Source organism: Gorilla gorilla, chromosome 8 (assembly GCF_029281585.2).
Source record: "Gorilla gorilla gorilla isolate KB3781 chromosome 8, NHGRI_mGorGor1-v2.1_pri, whole genome shotgun sequence".
Lineage (NCBI taxonomy): Eukaryota > Metazoa > Chordata > Mammalia > Primates > Hominidae > Gorilla > Gorilla gorilla.
The window spans coordinates 107,451,098-107,463,895 of NC_073232.2; the positions used below are offsets into that span (position 1 = coordinate 107,451,098).

General features: G+C 41.5%; 1 protein-coding gene across 1 annotated transcript in view; it reads left to right on the forward strand.

The window, feature by feature from the left end:
* ACSM6 (acyl-CoA synthetase medium chain family member 6) overlaps positions 1 to 12,798 on the forward strand; it is a 34,436-nt gene continuing 21,638 nt past the window's right edge. The window contains exons 1-2 of the mRNA XM_031015449.3: positions 1 to 192; positions 7,666 to 7,876. Coding sequence (XP_030871309.2) covers positions 1 to 192; positions 7,666 to 7,876 — 403 coding nt within the window. The remainder of the gene's footprint in view (positions 193 to 7,665; positions 7,877 to 12,798) is intronic.

The window sequence follows — 12,798 nt, forward strand, 5'->3', positions numbered from 1 at the left end:
ATGCTAGGCCGATTTCAACCCTTCTCCTTGGTCCGGAGTTTCAGACTGGGATTTGGAGCCTGCTGCTATCCAAACCGAAAATATGCTACTCAGACCATCAGACCCCCTGACTCCAGGTGCCTAGTCCAAGCAGTTTCTCAGAACTTTAATTTTGCAAAGGATGTGTTGGATCAGTGGTCCCAGCTGGAAAAGGTAAAACTTGTTGTTTTCTACCTTGGAAACTTTGGCCAAGGCCAATTGGTAAAGCGTCCAAAGATCATGAGATACAAATCCCATCTATGGCTGGTACTAGAAAGTGCAAATTCAGAGAAAAGAAATTATAGCAAAATGACTAAGAACATAGGCTTGACAGCCAGATGGTTCTACATTGAAATCCTGGCTCTCTGCTAAATAACCATGCAAACTTGGACAAGTTATTTGCCTTCTAGGACCTTAGTTTTGTTATCAGTAAAATGGAGATATTAATGGTGTGTTTTTCACAGTGTTGTTGAGAAGATTAAATGAGACAATCAATAAAAAGTGTTTAGCACAGGACTCAACACCCTGAAAACACTCAATAAAAGTTAGCTTTTATTATCACTAGTAATATTATTGTCACATAGATATGATTCTAATTAACCAACATTTTTGAGCATCTTCTAGCACATACAAAATTTTAGAAGCCAAACACTAAAGGAACTTACTGTGTAGTGTTTTTCTTTAAAGCAAATGATAGCCACAAAGTGCTGAAAAAGAAGTGCCAAAGGAAATAAGTATAAGTATGCCTCTGGATAATGGAATTTAGAAAGATTTGATAAAGGAGGTGGTATTTACTGCATCCTGAAGAATGAGAAGAATTTCAACAAAAAAAAGACAAGGGAAAGACTGTCTAGGCAGGAACAACCACATGAATAGAGACATCATGGAAAGAAGGAAGAGTATTCAGGAACAGTTTGGCTAGGTATAGGGTCAGAGGGAAGAGTATTGAGTTATGAGGAGAAAACAGGCAGGAAGCAGTCTAATTTTGAAAGGCCCTGCTGTGTGGAGTGGCCTTGCTTACTCTCTGGCTAGGTAACTCTGGAGCAAGTCATTTTAACTCTCTGAGCCTCATTTCCTCCCTCTATCAAGTGGGGCTGGTGGTGCCCGCAGGAGAATCCAGTGCGTGTGGAGAGTGAGCAGCGAGAGTTATTTGCATGTGTAATATCTGATTGCTCCTCTATTCTCCTCCCCTCCCCAGGCCCCTTCCTGGCCCTCCCCACCTTAATCACCCGCTTTGGGAGGAGTAAGGAAAGTGGACAAAACAGTAATTCATTGTCTTTGTGCAAAATATACTTATTGCCTTTGGTGCATCATCTAGGGTTAGATAAAAGGGAAGACTTCTGTTTAGGAGACTTAATTTTTACCCATTTGGGCCAAAGAACAAAAATTCTGTAGAGCAAGGATTGTGAAAGCTCCTTGAAAAGGTTTGAGGCATGTATCCTGAAGGACTTTGGGGTGCTTTCACCTTTGCTGAGCTGTGCCCCCTCTTGGGGTGCCCTCCCCACCCATTCTGCCTTCCCAGCCCAGCCTGTGCTGCTTTCTCTCTCCTCTGCTTTTCTTAGCTTGTGTTCTACAACCAGGCACTATGTGTGAGTCCTGGGTCCCAGTAATATTCTAGGGCTAGCGTTGTGCCTTTTATCTCTTTGTGCCCGCATGGCATCTGGCACCATGCAGAGCCTTGTTCCTTTGCTCAGCTCTTGATTAAGCATATGGATTACAGATAAAGGCCCAGCTGGGCCCTACCCAGCAGAAGCTTCCAGGCTGGGAGGCAAGACAGATGAGCAGTGATTGGGTGCCAAGGAATTCAGAGGGCTGCAGCTGTGAGCAAAGGCTTGGGCTCCAAAAGCCACACAGTCAGCCCAACTAAACATTGGTTGTCTGAAGTCACTTGGGGCATCAATCACAGGTGCCCAAAATGTCAGTCAGCAGGAACTTTACAAATCATCTGCTCCAACCCTTTATCATTTAAGAGCACTTCATTATAGAATTGTTAGAAAATACTGGTAAACATGAAAAAATTTTAATATGGAATATTACCCAAAGATAACCACTGGTAATTTTCATATATATTTCTTTTCTACTGATATTTATAGATCATCCAGTTTCACAAAAGTAGAGTCATTCTATATATAACTATTTGTAACCTGGAATCACACTTGTTACTTGACTTGTTACTTGCTGTTTTTCTCCTCCAAACACTATGCTGTGAAAGCACTATGCTGTGGAAATAACATGATGTAGAAACAATGCACTGTAGAAATAATATAATGTGGAAACAATATGATGTGGAAACTACCTTTCAACACCAATAAATATTCTACTTAATACTTTAATATCTTTATGTTTATAAAGTATTTCATTGAGTGTTGAACCAAAATGTATTTATTCTTTATTGTTACCCCTCTAAGTAGTTTACAAGGTTTTTTTTGCTATTGTAAGCAAGGCTGAAATGAATATCTTTGTGTATCTATATTCTTTTCTTCATTTACATTAGCAGAAGTGAAATTACTCCACCAAATGCACTACATGAGCATTTGGAAAACACATTTCTGGATTGCCTTCTACAAAAAAAGTGCCAATTCCCACACTCAATGGCATCGTGTGGTAGGGTGTGTTTCTTCATACATACATAAACTCTTGGTATTTTCATTGTTTTTCATTTGTAGTAGTCTGTTCATCAGTAAATTCTATCATGAAGGGGTGGCCTGCCTCTCCACATCTGTGGGTATTTCTAGTCGGGTGGGATGAGAGACTGAGAAAAGAATTAAGACACAGAGACAAAGTATAGAGAAACAACAGTGGGCCCAGGGGACCAGCGCTCAGCATACCAAGGACCTGCACCGGCACTGGTCTCTGAGTTCCCTCAGTTTTTATTGATTATTATCTTCATTATTTCAGCAAAAAGGAATGTAGTAGGAGGGCAGGGTGATAATAAGGAGAAGGTCAGCAACAAACATGTGAGCAATAGAATCTATGTCATAATTAAGTCAAGGGAAGGTACTATGACTGGACATGCACATAAGCCAGATTTATGTTTCTCTCCACCCAAACATCTCAGTGGAGTAAAGAATAACAAGGCAGCATTGCTGCAAACATGTCTTACCTCCCACCATAGGGCAGTTTTTCTCTCATCTCAGAATTGAACAAATGTACAATCGGGTTTTATACTGAGACATTCAGTTCCCAGGAGCAGGCAGGAGACAGTGGCCTTCCTCTATCTCAACTGCAAGAGACTTTCCTCTTTTACTAATCCACCTCAGCACAGACCCTTTACGGGTGTCGGGCCGGGGGACGGTCAGGTCTTTCTCATCCCACGAGGCCATATTTCAGACTATCACATGGGGAGAAACCTTGGACAATACCCAGCTTTCAAAGGCAGAAGTCCCTGCGGCTTTCCGCAGTGCATTGTGCCCCTGGTTTATTGAGACTAGAGAATGGCGATGACTTTTACCAAGTATACTGCTTGTAAACACTTTGTTAACAAGGCACGTCCTGCACAACCCTAGATCCCTTAAACCTTGATTTCATACAACACATGTTTTTGTGAGCTCCAGGTTGGGTCAAAGTAGCTGGGGCAAAGTGGCTTGGGCAAAGCTACAAATTAACAACATCTCAGCAAAGCAATTGTCTAAAGTACAGGTCTTTTCCAAAATGGAGTCTCTTATGTCTTCCCTTTCTACATAGACACAGTAACAGTCTGATCTCTCTTTCTTTTCCCTACATATCACCCTAAAAAAAAAAAAAAAACCAGGAAGCCAAAGAATTTGGACCTGATGTGATGGGCTGTGGCAAACCACTAAAGGTGCTTGAGTGATGTGAGCAGAGCTCTTACTTGGGTCGCACAAAGATATTATAGAACAAAAATTAAAATTACAACCAGGCACAGTGGATCACGCCTGTATTCCCAGCACTTTGGGAGGCCGAGGCAGGTGAATTGACTGAGCTCAGGAGTTCAAGACCAGCCTGGGCAACACGGTGAAACCCCATCTCTACTAAAATACAAAAAATTAGCCTGGTGTGGCTGTGTGTGCCTGTAGTCCCAGGTACTTGGGAGTCTGAGGCAGGAGAATTGCTTGAATCCGGGAGGCAGAGGTTGCAGTGAGCTGAGATCATGCCACTGCACTCCAGCCTGGGCGACAGAGCAAGACTGTTAAAAAAAAAAAAAAAAAATTACTTCCATGGTCACATAAATAAAATTATCTCTGATGGCCTAGGCCTGAACTACATCAAAATGTGGTTGACAAGAAAATAAAAATTAATGGCAGGGGAGAGATATAGTTGTGTTTGTTGTTATTGGTCATGAGAGGAGAAGGGGTTGGGGAAGGCCTATCCCATCCCTGCCAATTCTCATTGTTATAATAAGAAACTCTATGGAAGAACATTCCATGCTCATGGGTAGGAAGAATCAATATCGTGAAAATGGCCATACTGCCCAAGGTAATTTATAGAATCAATACCATCCCCATCAAGCTACCAAAGACTTTCTTCACAGAATTGGAAAAAACTACTTTAAAGTTCATATGGAACCAAAAAAGAGCCTGCATTGCCAAGTCAATCCTAAGCCAAAAGAACAAAGCTGGAGGCATCATGCTACCTGACTTCAAACTATACTACAAGGCTATAGTAACCAAAACAGCATGGTACTGGTACCAAAACAGAGATATAGACCAATGGAACAGAACAGAGCCCTCAGAAATAAAGCCACATATCTACAACTATCTGATCTTTGACAAACCTGACAAAAACAAGAAATGGAGAAAGGATTCCCTATTTAATAAATGGTGCTGGGAAAACTGGCTAGCCATATGTAGAAAGCTGAAACCGGATCCCTTCCTTACATCTTATACAAAAATTAATTCAAGATGGATTAAAGACTTAAATGTTAGACCTAAAACCATAAAAACCCTAGAAGAAAACCTAGGCAATTCCATTCAGGACATATAGGCATGGGCAAGGACTTCATGCCTAAAACACCAAAAGCAATGGCAACAAAAGCCAAAATTGACAAATGGGATCTAATTAAACTAAAGAGCTTCTGCACAGCAAAAGAAACCACCATCAGAGTGAACAGGCAACCTACAGAATGGGAGAATATTTTTGCAACCTACTCATCTGACAAAGGGCTAATATCCAGAATCTACAATGAACTCAAACAAATTTACAAGAAAAAAACAAACAACCCCATCAAAAAGTGGGCAAAGGATATGAACAGACACTTCTCAAAAGAAGACATTTATGCAGCCAAAAGACACATGAAAAAATGCTCATCATCACTGGCCATCAGAGAAATGCAAATCAAAACCACAATGAGATACCATCTCACACCAGTTAGAATGGTGATCATTAAAAAGTCAGGAAACAATAGGTGCTGGAGAGGATGTGGAGAAACAGGAACACTTTTACACTGTTGGTGGGACTGTAAACTAGTTTAACCATTGTGGAAGTCAGTGTGGCGATTCCTCAGGGATCTAGAACTAGAAATACTATTTGACCCAGCCATCCCATTACTGGGTATATACCCAAAGGATTATAAATCATGCTGCTATAAAGACACATGCACACGTATGTTTATTGAGGCACTATTCACAATAGCAAAGACTTGGAACCAACCCAAATGTCCAACAATGATAGACTGGATTAAGAAAATGTGGCACATATATACCATGGAATACTATGCAGCCATAAAAAATGATGAGTTCATGTCCTTTGTAGGGACACGGATGAAGCTGGAAACCATCATTCTCAGCAAACTATCACAAGGACAAAAAACCAAACACCACATGTTCTCACTCATAGGTGGGAATTGAACAATGAAAACACACGGACACAGGAAGGGGAACATCACACTCTGGGGACTGTTGTGGGGTGGGGGGAGGGGGGAGGGATAGCATTGGGTGATATACCTAATGCTGAATGACGAGTTAATGGGTGCCGCACACCAACATGACACATGTATACATATGTAACAAACCTGCACATTGTACACATGTACCCTAAAACTTGAAGAAGAAAAGAAGAGGAGGAAGAGGAAGAGGAAGAATAGGAAGAAGAAGAAGAAGAAAAGAAGAAGAAGAAGGAGGAGGAGGAAGAGGAGGAGGAGGAGGAGGAGGAGAAGGAGAAGGAGAAGGAGAAGGAGAAGGAGAAGAGAAGGAGAAGGAGAAGGAGAAGGAGAAGGAGAAGGAGAAGGAGAAGGAGAAGGAGAAGGAGAAGGAGAAGGAGAAGGAGAAGGAGAAGGAGAAGGAGAAGAAGAAGAAGAAGAAGAAGAAGAAGAAGAAGAAGAAGAAGAAGAAAGACTCTAAACAGGTCAGAACAAAGTAGAAATTCTATGGGCTGCTCCAGGGTGGATGAGAAAAAGAGAAGAAAGGCAAGAGAAAGAGATAAAAGGAGGAAGAAAGTTGTAAAGGAAGAAAGAAATTAAGTTCAGAAGGTAGGAGAGAAGGAAACGAGGGATGGGGAAAGAGGTGAGAGATGGGGGAAAGAGATGAGAAAGAGAGAGGACAGAAAGGAGGAAAAAAGGAATAAAGGAGAGAAAGAAGGAAAAAAGGGAGAAAAGAGCCTTCCTTCCCTCCATCCTCAGGGAGAGAAGAGGACAAACCCATGTTGTTAAGGAGGAGAAGGCTCAGCTAGAATGGAAATGCTTTGAAAGTTCTAGGTAACTTCATCCATGCATTCACTAAGAGGTATTGGAAATTAAATTCTTTCCCCTTCAAAACTCGTCCCACTGAAAAATAAGTTGCATTGGAAGACAGGTATATTTGAAGGCAGGAATAGAATCCTATGGGCTAGGAGGAGGGCACTCTTCTCTACTTACAGGATCATGCCCTGAGAAATCTTTTGTTAAAAAAATTTAGACTCAGGAGGTGCATGTGCAGGTTTGTTGCATGTATAGATGGCACAATGGTGAGGCTTGAGCTTCTAGTGTACTCATCACCCAAACAGTGACCATAGTACCAAATAGGTAATTTTGCAAACTTCACTCCCCTCCAGCCTCCCCAATGTCTATTATTTCCATCTTTATGTCCATATGTACCCACTGTTTAACTCCCACTTATAAGTGAAAACAGGCAGTATTTGATTTTCTGTTTCTGAATTATTTCCCATAGGATAATGGCCTTCAGCTCCATCCATGTTGCTGCAAAAGACAGGATTTCATTCTTTTCCATGGCTGAGTAATATTCCATGTTTTATGTATACCACATTGTCTTTATCCAATCATCCACTGATGGACCCTTAGGTTGATTCCATCACTTTGCTATTGTGAATAGAGTGCTACCATAAACACATGAATGCAGGTGTCTTTTTTATATAGTGATTTCTTTTCTTTTGGGTAGACACCCAGTAGTGGGATTTATGCCCAGAGAAATCTCTGCCATCCTGGGCAGGGCTGGTTTCACATTACATGCTGAGTTCTCTCAGGAGGTTCTTCCCTAGGCTCATGCCTGACATTATGTTGAAACCTACCAGTACTGCCATGTCAGTAAACAGTAAATATTTCTGTGCCAATTGAGAAACAGTAGCTCCCCCTAAGCCCAGGCATCCTAGCCTCTCAAGATCTAGCCACTTGAGGGTGCTATCTGGCAACAGTGGCCTCCCATAGCCAATGTCCATGCTGACTAATATTCATATTTTAAACATCATCCTGCCTAGGACGGACTCAGAGGGCCTTACCCCGCCCTCTGGAAGGTTAGTGCCAAAGGAGAAGAGGACAAATGGAGCTTTGAAAGGATGACTCAACTCTCCAAGAAGGCCGCCAGCATCCTCTCAGACACCTGTGCCCTTAGCCATGGAGACCGGCTGATGATAATCTTGCCCCCAACACCTGAAGCTTACTGGATCTGCCTGGCCTGTGTGCGCTTGGGTGAGGCATGGGAGAGGGACCCCAGGGGTTGGAGGCTTATGTGAATCCCAGCCTCAGTTATTCACAGAATGGAGATGTTAGAGGGATCTCTATCTGATGCCTGAATTCTTCCCACAGTGTGGGGGATCTTTAAACAGGCCTAGATTTGAACCCAGCTCCACCACTTACCACCTCTGTAAATTATGCCTCTCTGAATCTCAGTTTCCTTGTCTATTAAATATGGACAGTAATAGTCCATATTTATAGAACTGTTACGGTCCAGTCTTACAGAACTGTTGTGAAGAGTAAATAATCCACAGAGCGCTTAGCTCATAGGCTGTTTATCACCTCAAGGAACTGTAGACCTCTGTCCTAACATAGTCATCATCAAAACAATAGACAGAACATGCACATCTTGCCCTCTCTGGGCCTCAGTTTCCCCATCTATAAAAAAAGAGAATGTAGGGGTACTGGGTGCAGTGGCTCACACCTGTAATTCCAACACTTTGGGAGGCCAAGGCAGGCAGATTGTCTGAGCTTAGAAGTTTGAGACCAGCCTGGGCAACATGATGAAACCCCAACTCCACTAAAAAACACACACAAAGCAGAAAAAAAAAATTAGCTGCATGTGGTGGCACACACCTGTAGTCCCAGCTATTCAGGAAGCTGAGGCACAAGAATTGTTTAAACCTGGAAGGCGGAGTTGCAGTGCACTGAGATTGTGCCACTGCACTCCAGCCTGGGTGACAGAGCAAGGCGCTGTCTCAAAAAAAAAAAAAAAAAGACAGAGAAGGTAGGAATATCTCTAAAGGGTCCTCTACCTCAGTCTGTGACATGTTAGGAACTAGGCTGCACAGCAGGAGATGCGCAGAGGGCAAGTGAGTGAAGCTTCATCTGTATTTACAGCCACTCCCCATTGCTTGCATTACCACCTGAGCTCTGCCTCCTGTCAGATCAGAGGTGGCATTAGATTCTCATAGGAGCGCAAATCCTATTGTGAACTGTGCATGCGAGGAATCTGGGTTGTGCACCCCACATGAGAATTTAATGCCTGATCATCTGTCACTGTCTCCCATCACTCCCAGATGGGACTCTCTAGTTGCAGAAAAGCAAGCTCAGGGCTCCCATTGACTCTACATTATGATGAGTTGTATAATTATTTCAATATATATTACAATGTAATAATAATAGAAATAAAGTGCACAATAAATGTAATGCACTCGAATCATCCCAAAACCATCCTCTTGCCCCAGTCTGTGGAAAAATTGTCTCCCACAAAACCCAGGTGCCAAGAAGGTTGGGGACCACTGCTCTTCATCCAGTATTAGAGAGTCCTTGAGAGTCACCCTGAATGAGCTTGGGATCAGCCAGAATAGAGCTGCTCTTTGTGGATATCCCATCCATGCCCCTGAGGCTCACTCCTCCAACATAAACAGGAAATGCCTCAATCAAGAGCCCCTTCACATGTGAGAAGTGAAGGATACTGGAAAGGAGCCCACCCCCAATATCATTCCTCTTTATCTGCTATAGTACCTGACTTTCTATTCTTAGGATACAGGCATATATTTTTTGGTAGTTGGAAGGTGCGTATGAAAAACAAAGTACCCCTGAGATGGGCCAAACTCATTAGGAGTTGCCACAACTGGCCTGGCCTACTGCCTTTGCCTGCTAACAGGGATGCTAGATTAAAAAAAAAAAAAAAAAAAAACTGAGAAGTGATTCAAAGAGCAGGTGTCTTTGAGAATGCCAGCTGTCAGTTATGGGGAGCATACAGAAGAGAGGAAGGGAGTGAACCCTACCCTCAGGCCTATCCAGGCTCCCAGTGTTTCCCCAGTTCCCAATGGACTGAGTTATCCTGAGGGACAATTGATCCATGTCTGAGAAAGGACAGGGACCACTTCAGTCTGGGTCACCAGAAATTCTTCCTACCTGAGGCCAAGTTACACAGAGTGATTTCCTTAGCCACATACCAGTCCAAAGCAGGGCTATCATTTTCACTCACAATAATTAAAATTGCTTATTGATGGTATAAGGCAAAATGAATGAAAACAAAATTGAAAGCTCAGAACAGACCAAAGTATATGTAAGAATTTATCGGCCAGGCGCAGTGGCTACGCCTGTAATCCCAGCACTTTGGGAGGCCGAGGTGGGAGGATCACCTGAGGTCAGGAGTTTGGGACCAACCTGGCCAACATGGTGAAACCCCGTCTCTACTAAAAAAATACAAAAATTAGCCAGACGTGATGGTGGGCACCTGTAATCCCAGCTAATCCAGAGGCTGAGGCAGGAGAATCTCTTGAACCCGAGAAGTGGAGTTTATAGTCAGCCAAGATCACGCCACTGCACTCCAGCCTGGGTGCCAGAATGAGACTCTGTCTATTTAAAATAATAATAATAATAATAATTTATCAGGTCTTTTCAAGCCATTAATGAAAGCATTGATTAGTTCTTAAATGATTTAAAGATAACTGTTTGAAAACGTTAAATGTCATAACTCTACCTCCAAATAATGTACCAAAATAAATTCAAATGAACCATTAAAAATTGAAATGTTAGAAAAGGACTTAAGTATTAGAAGAATATATAGGTGAGTACATAAACTCATGGAAAGGCTTTCTGAATATGACACCAGATACCCAAACAAAAAAAGAAAAAAAAAGATGTACTACACTTAATGAAATTTTTAAAATTTCATTCATCAAAAAAATCACTATAATGTATAAGAAGCATCTGTGTGGCCAACTTGGAGGAGGGACCAGGGTGCACTCCTCCCTTCTCCATATATGTGAGATCTGTCTGTGTGATTACATCTGATGTGCCCTTTTGGTGGCATCCAGAAAGCTGCACAGTGATGGCTCTAACAACACATGCATCTCTCCTAATGAGAGAGCTCTCAATTATTATAAATTACTCAACATGATAAAGTTAAATTGGCTTTTAAACTACGCTGACATTATCACAAGAAATTTCAACATTATATCTGTAAACAAAATGAAAAGCTGTTAGATTATTTTTTAGATATAGTTTCTACTATTATAAAGTTCTAGTATTTTTCTTAAACCACCACAAAAGAAATTTGAACACTGCCTTAGTCTGCTTGGGTTACTATAGCAAAATGCTATCAACTGAGTAACTCATATATAACAGAAATTTATTTCTCATAACTCTGGAGGCTGGGAAGTCCAAGATCAAGGCAGATGCAATGTCAGTGAGGGCCCACTTTCTGATTCAGAAATAGCTCCTTCTAGCTGTGTCCTCATATGATGGAAAGAATGAGGGATCTCTTGGGAGCCTATTTTATAAAGGCACTAATCCCATTCATGAGACCTCCACTCATGATCTGATCACCTTTCAAAGATCTCACCTCCATCACCTTGGAGTTTAGAATCTCAACATATAAATCTGGGTTGGAGGACACACAAATTCAGACCATGGCAAAGACAAATGCCAAAATCGAAAACATATTTGCAACATTTATGAAAGATAAGTGGTCAATGGCCTTAATGTAGAAAGAGTTCTTACTAATCAATAGGGAAAATAAATTAACATTACCTGGCACTCCTCTTCAAATGCTTCATCTAAGGGTGGGGGCACTTGAAAGCGTTTGCAGTTATCTAAAGAAAGATACTTCTTTGTGTCACCCACAATTGCACGGTTTCATATATATATATATATATATATATATATATACTCAATGCTAAAGGATAACTTGATAGCTATAAGATGGCAATCAGTGATACTGAACAAGTCTCTTCCACTGTGTCTCTCGGCCTTCCCATCAGCCCAGTGAGTAACTCGAATTAGATGAACTCCCCATTCCATGCCAGATCCTGTTTCCTATGACTTTGTTTTGGAGATATAATTTATATACTATAAAATTCACCATTTAAAAGTGTACAAATCCATGGTTTTTAGAATATTCACAAAGCTGGGCAACCATCACCACTGTCTATTTCTGGAAGATTTTCATCACCCTAAAAAGAAACCCATTAGCAGTCCCTCCCTATTCCCCGCTCTCTGCAAAACCTGGCAACCAATAATCTACTTCCTATCTTTGGATTTGCCTCTTCCAGATATTTCTTACAAATAGAATGCAACATCTAGCTTTTTGTCCCTGACTTCTTTCAGTTACCATGTTTTCAAGGTTCACCCATGTTATAGCATGTGTCAGTACTCCACTCTTTTTATGAATTAATAGTATTTCATTGTGTAAATATATATACTATATTTCATTTATCAGTTCATCAGCTGATAGATATTTAGGTTGTTTCCACATTTGGGCTATTATGAACAATGACATTTTATGATGCCCAAGAGATTTCAGTGTGAGAAACAGAAGATGAAGGTGCAGTATGTGGGAAAGGCCCACACCGGTAAACCAGATCCTTTTCCAAAATCAATAGGTCTGTAGTTGGGAGTGTAAGCATTACTGCAAGACAAGCAAGGTCATCACCAGTTAATCCTAGAAGTATTCTAGTTCTCTAAGCTTGAAAACTAAAAAGAAGCATCTGTCAGAAGAGCCTCTGGCACAGAGATGCAACCAGCATATGCCAGTCTCATAGGAGGTCCACAATAGGTGTTCTATGGATGCAGAAGAATCTATAGAAACAGCCCAAGAAGAGAGGCAGGAAGGTCTTTTTGTTTTGTCTTTTCTCCAGTGCAAATCCAGAAATCCACAGCAAAAGCCATTCTCAAGCCATGAGAAAACAACAAAGAGGAAGTTTTCATAATCCCTTTGCATCACAGTTTCAAAATTAGGCTATATTTCAAGTAACTGGTGGTCTGACACTTAGCCATATAAACTCAGGACCTGATTGAGGTGAAAGGATAACAGCAACAGAGCCACAGATCACTGGATTGTTTCAGTGGGCTCAGTCTCCTGCCTGTCTCAGTTTTCCCCAGTCGCCATCGTGTTACTGACCCAATAGAGAAGAGAGACTCCT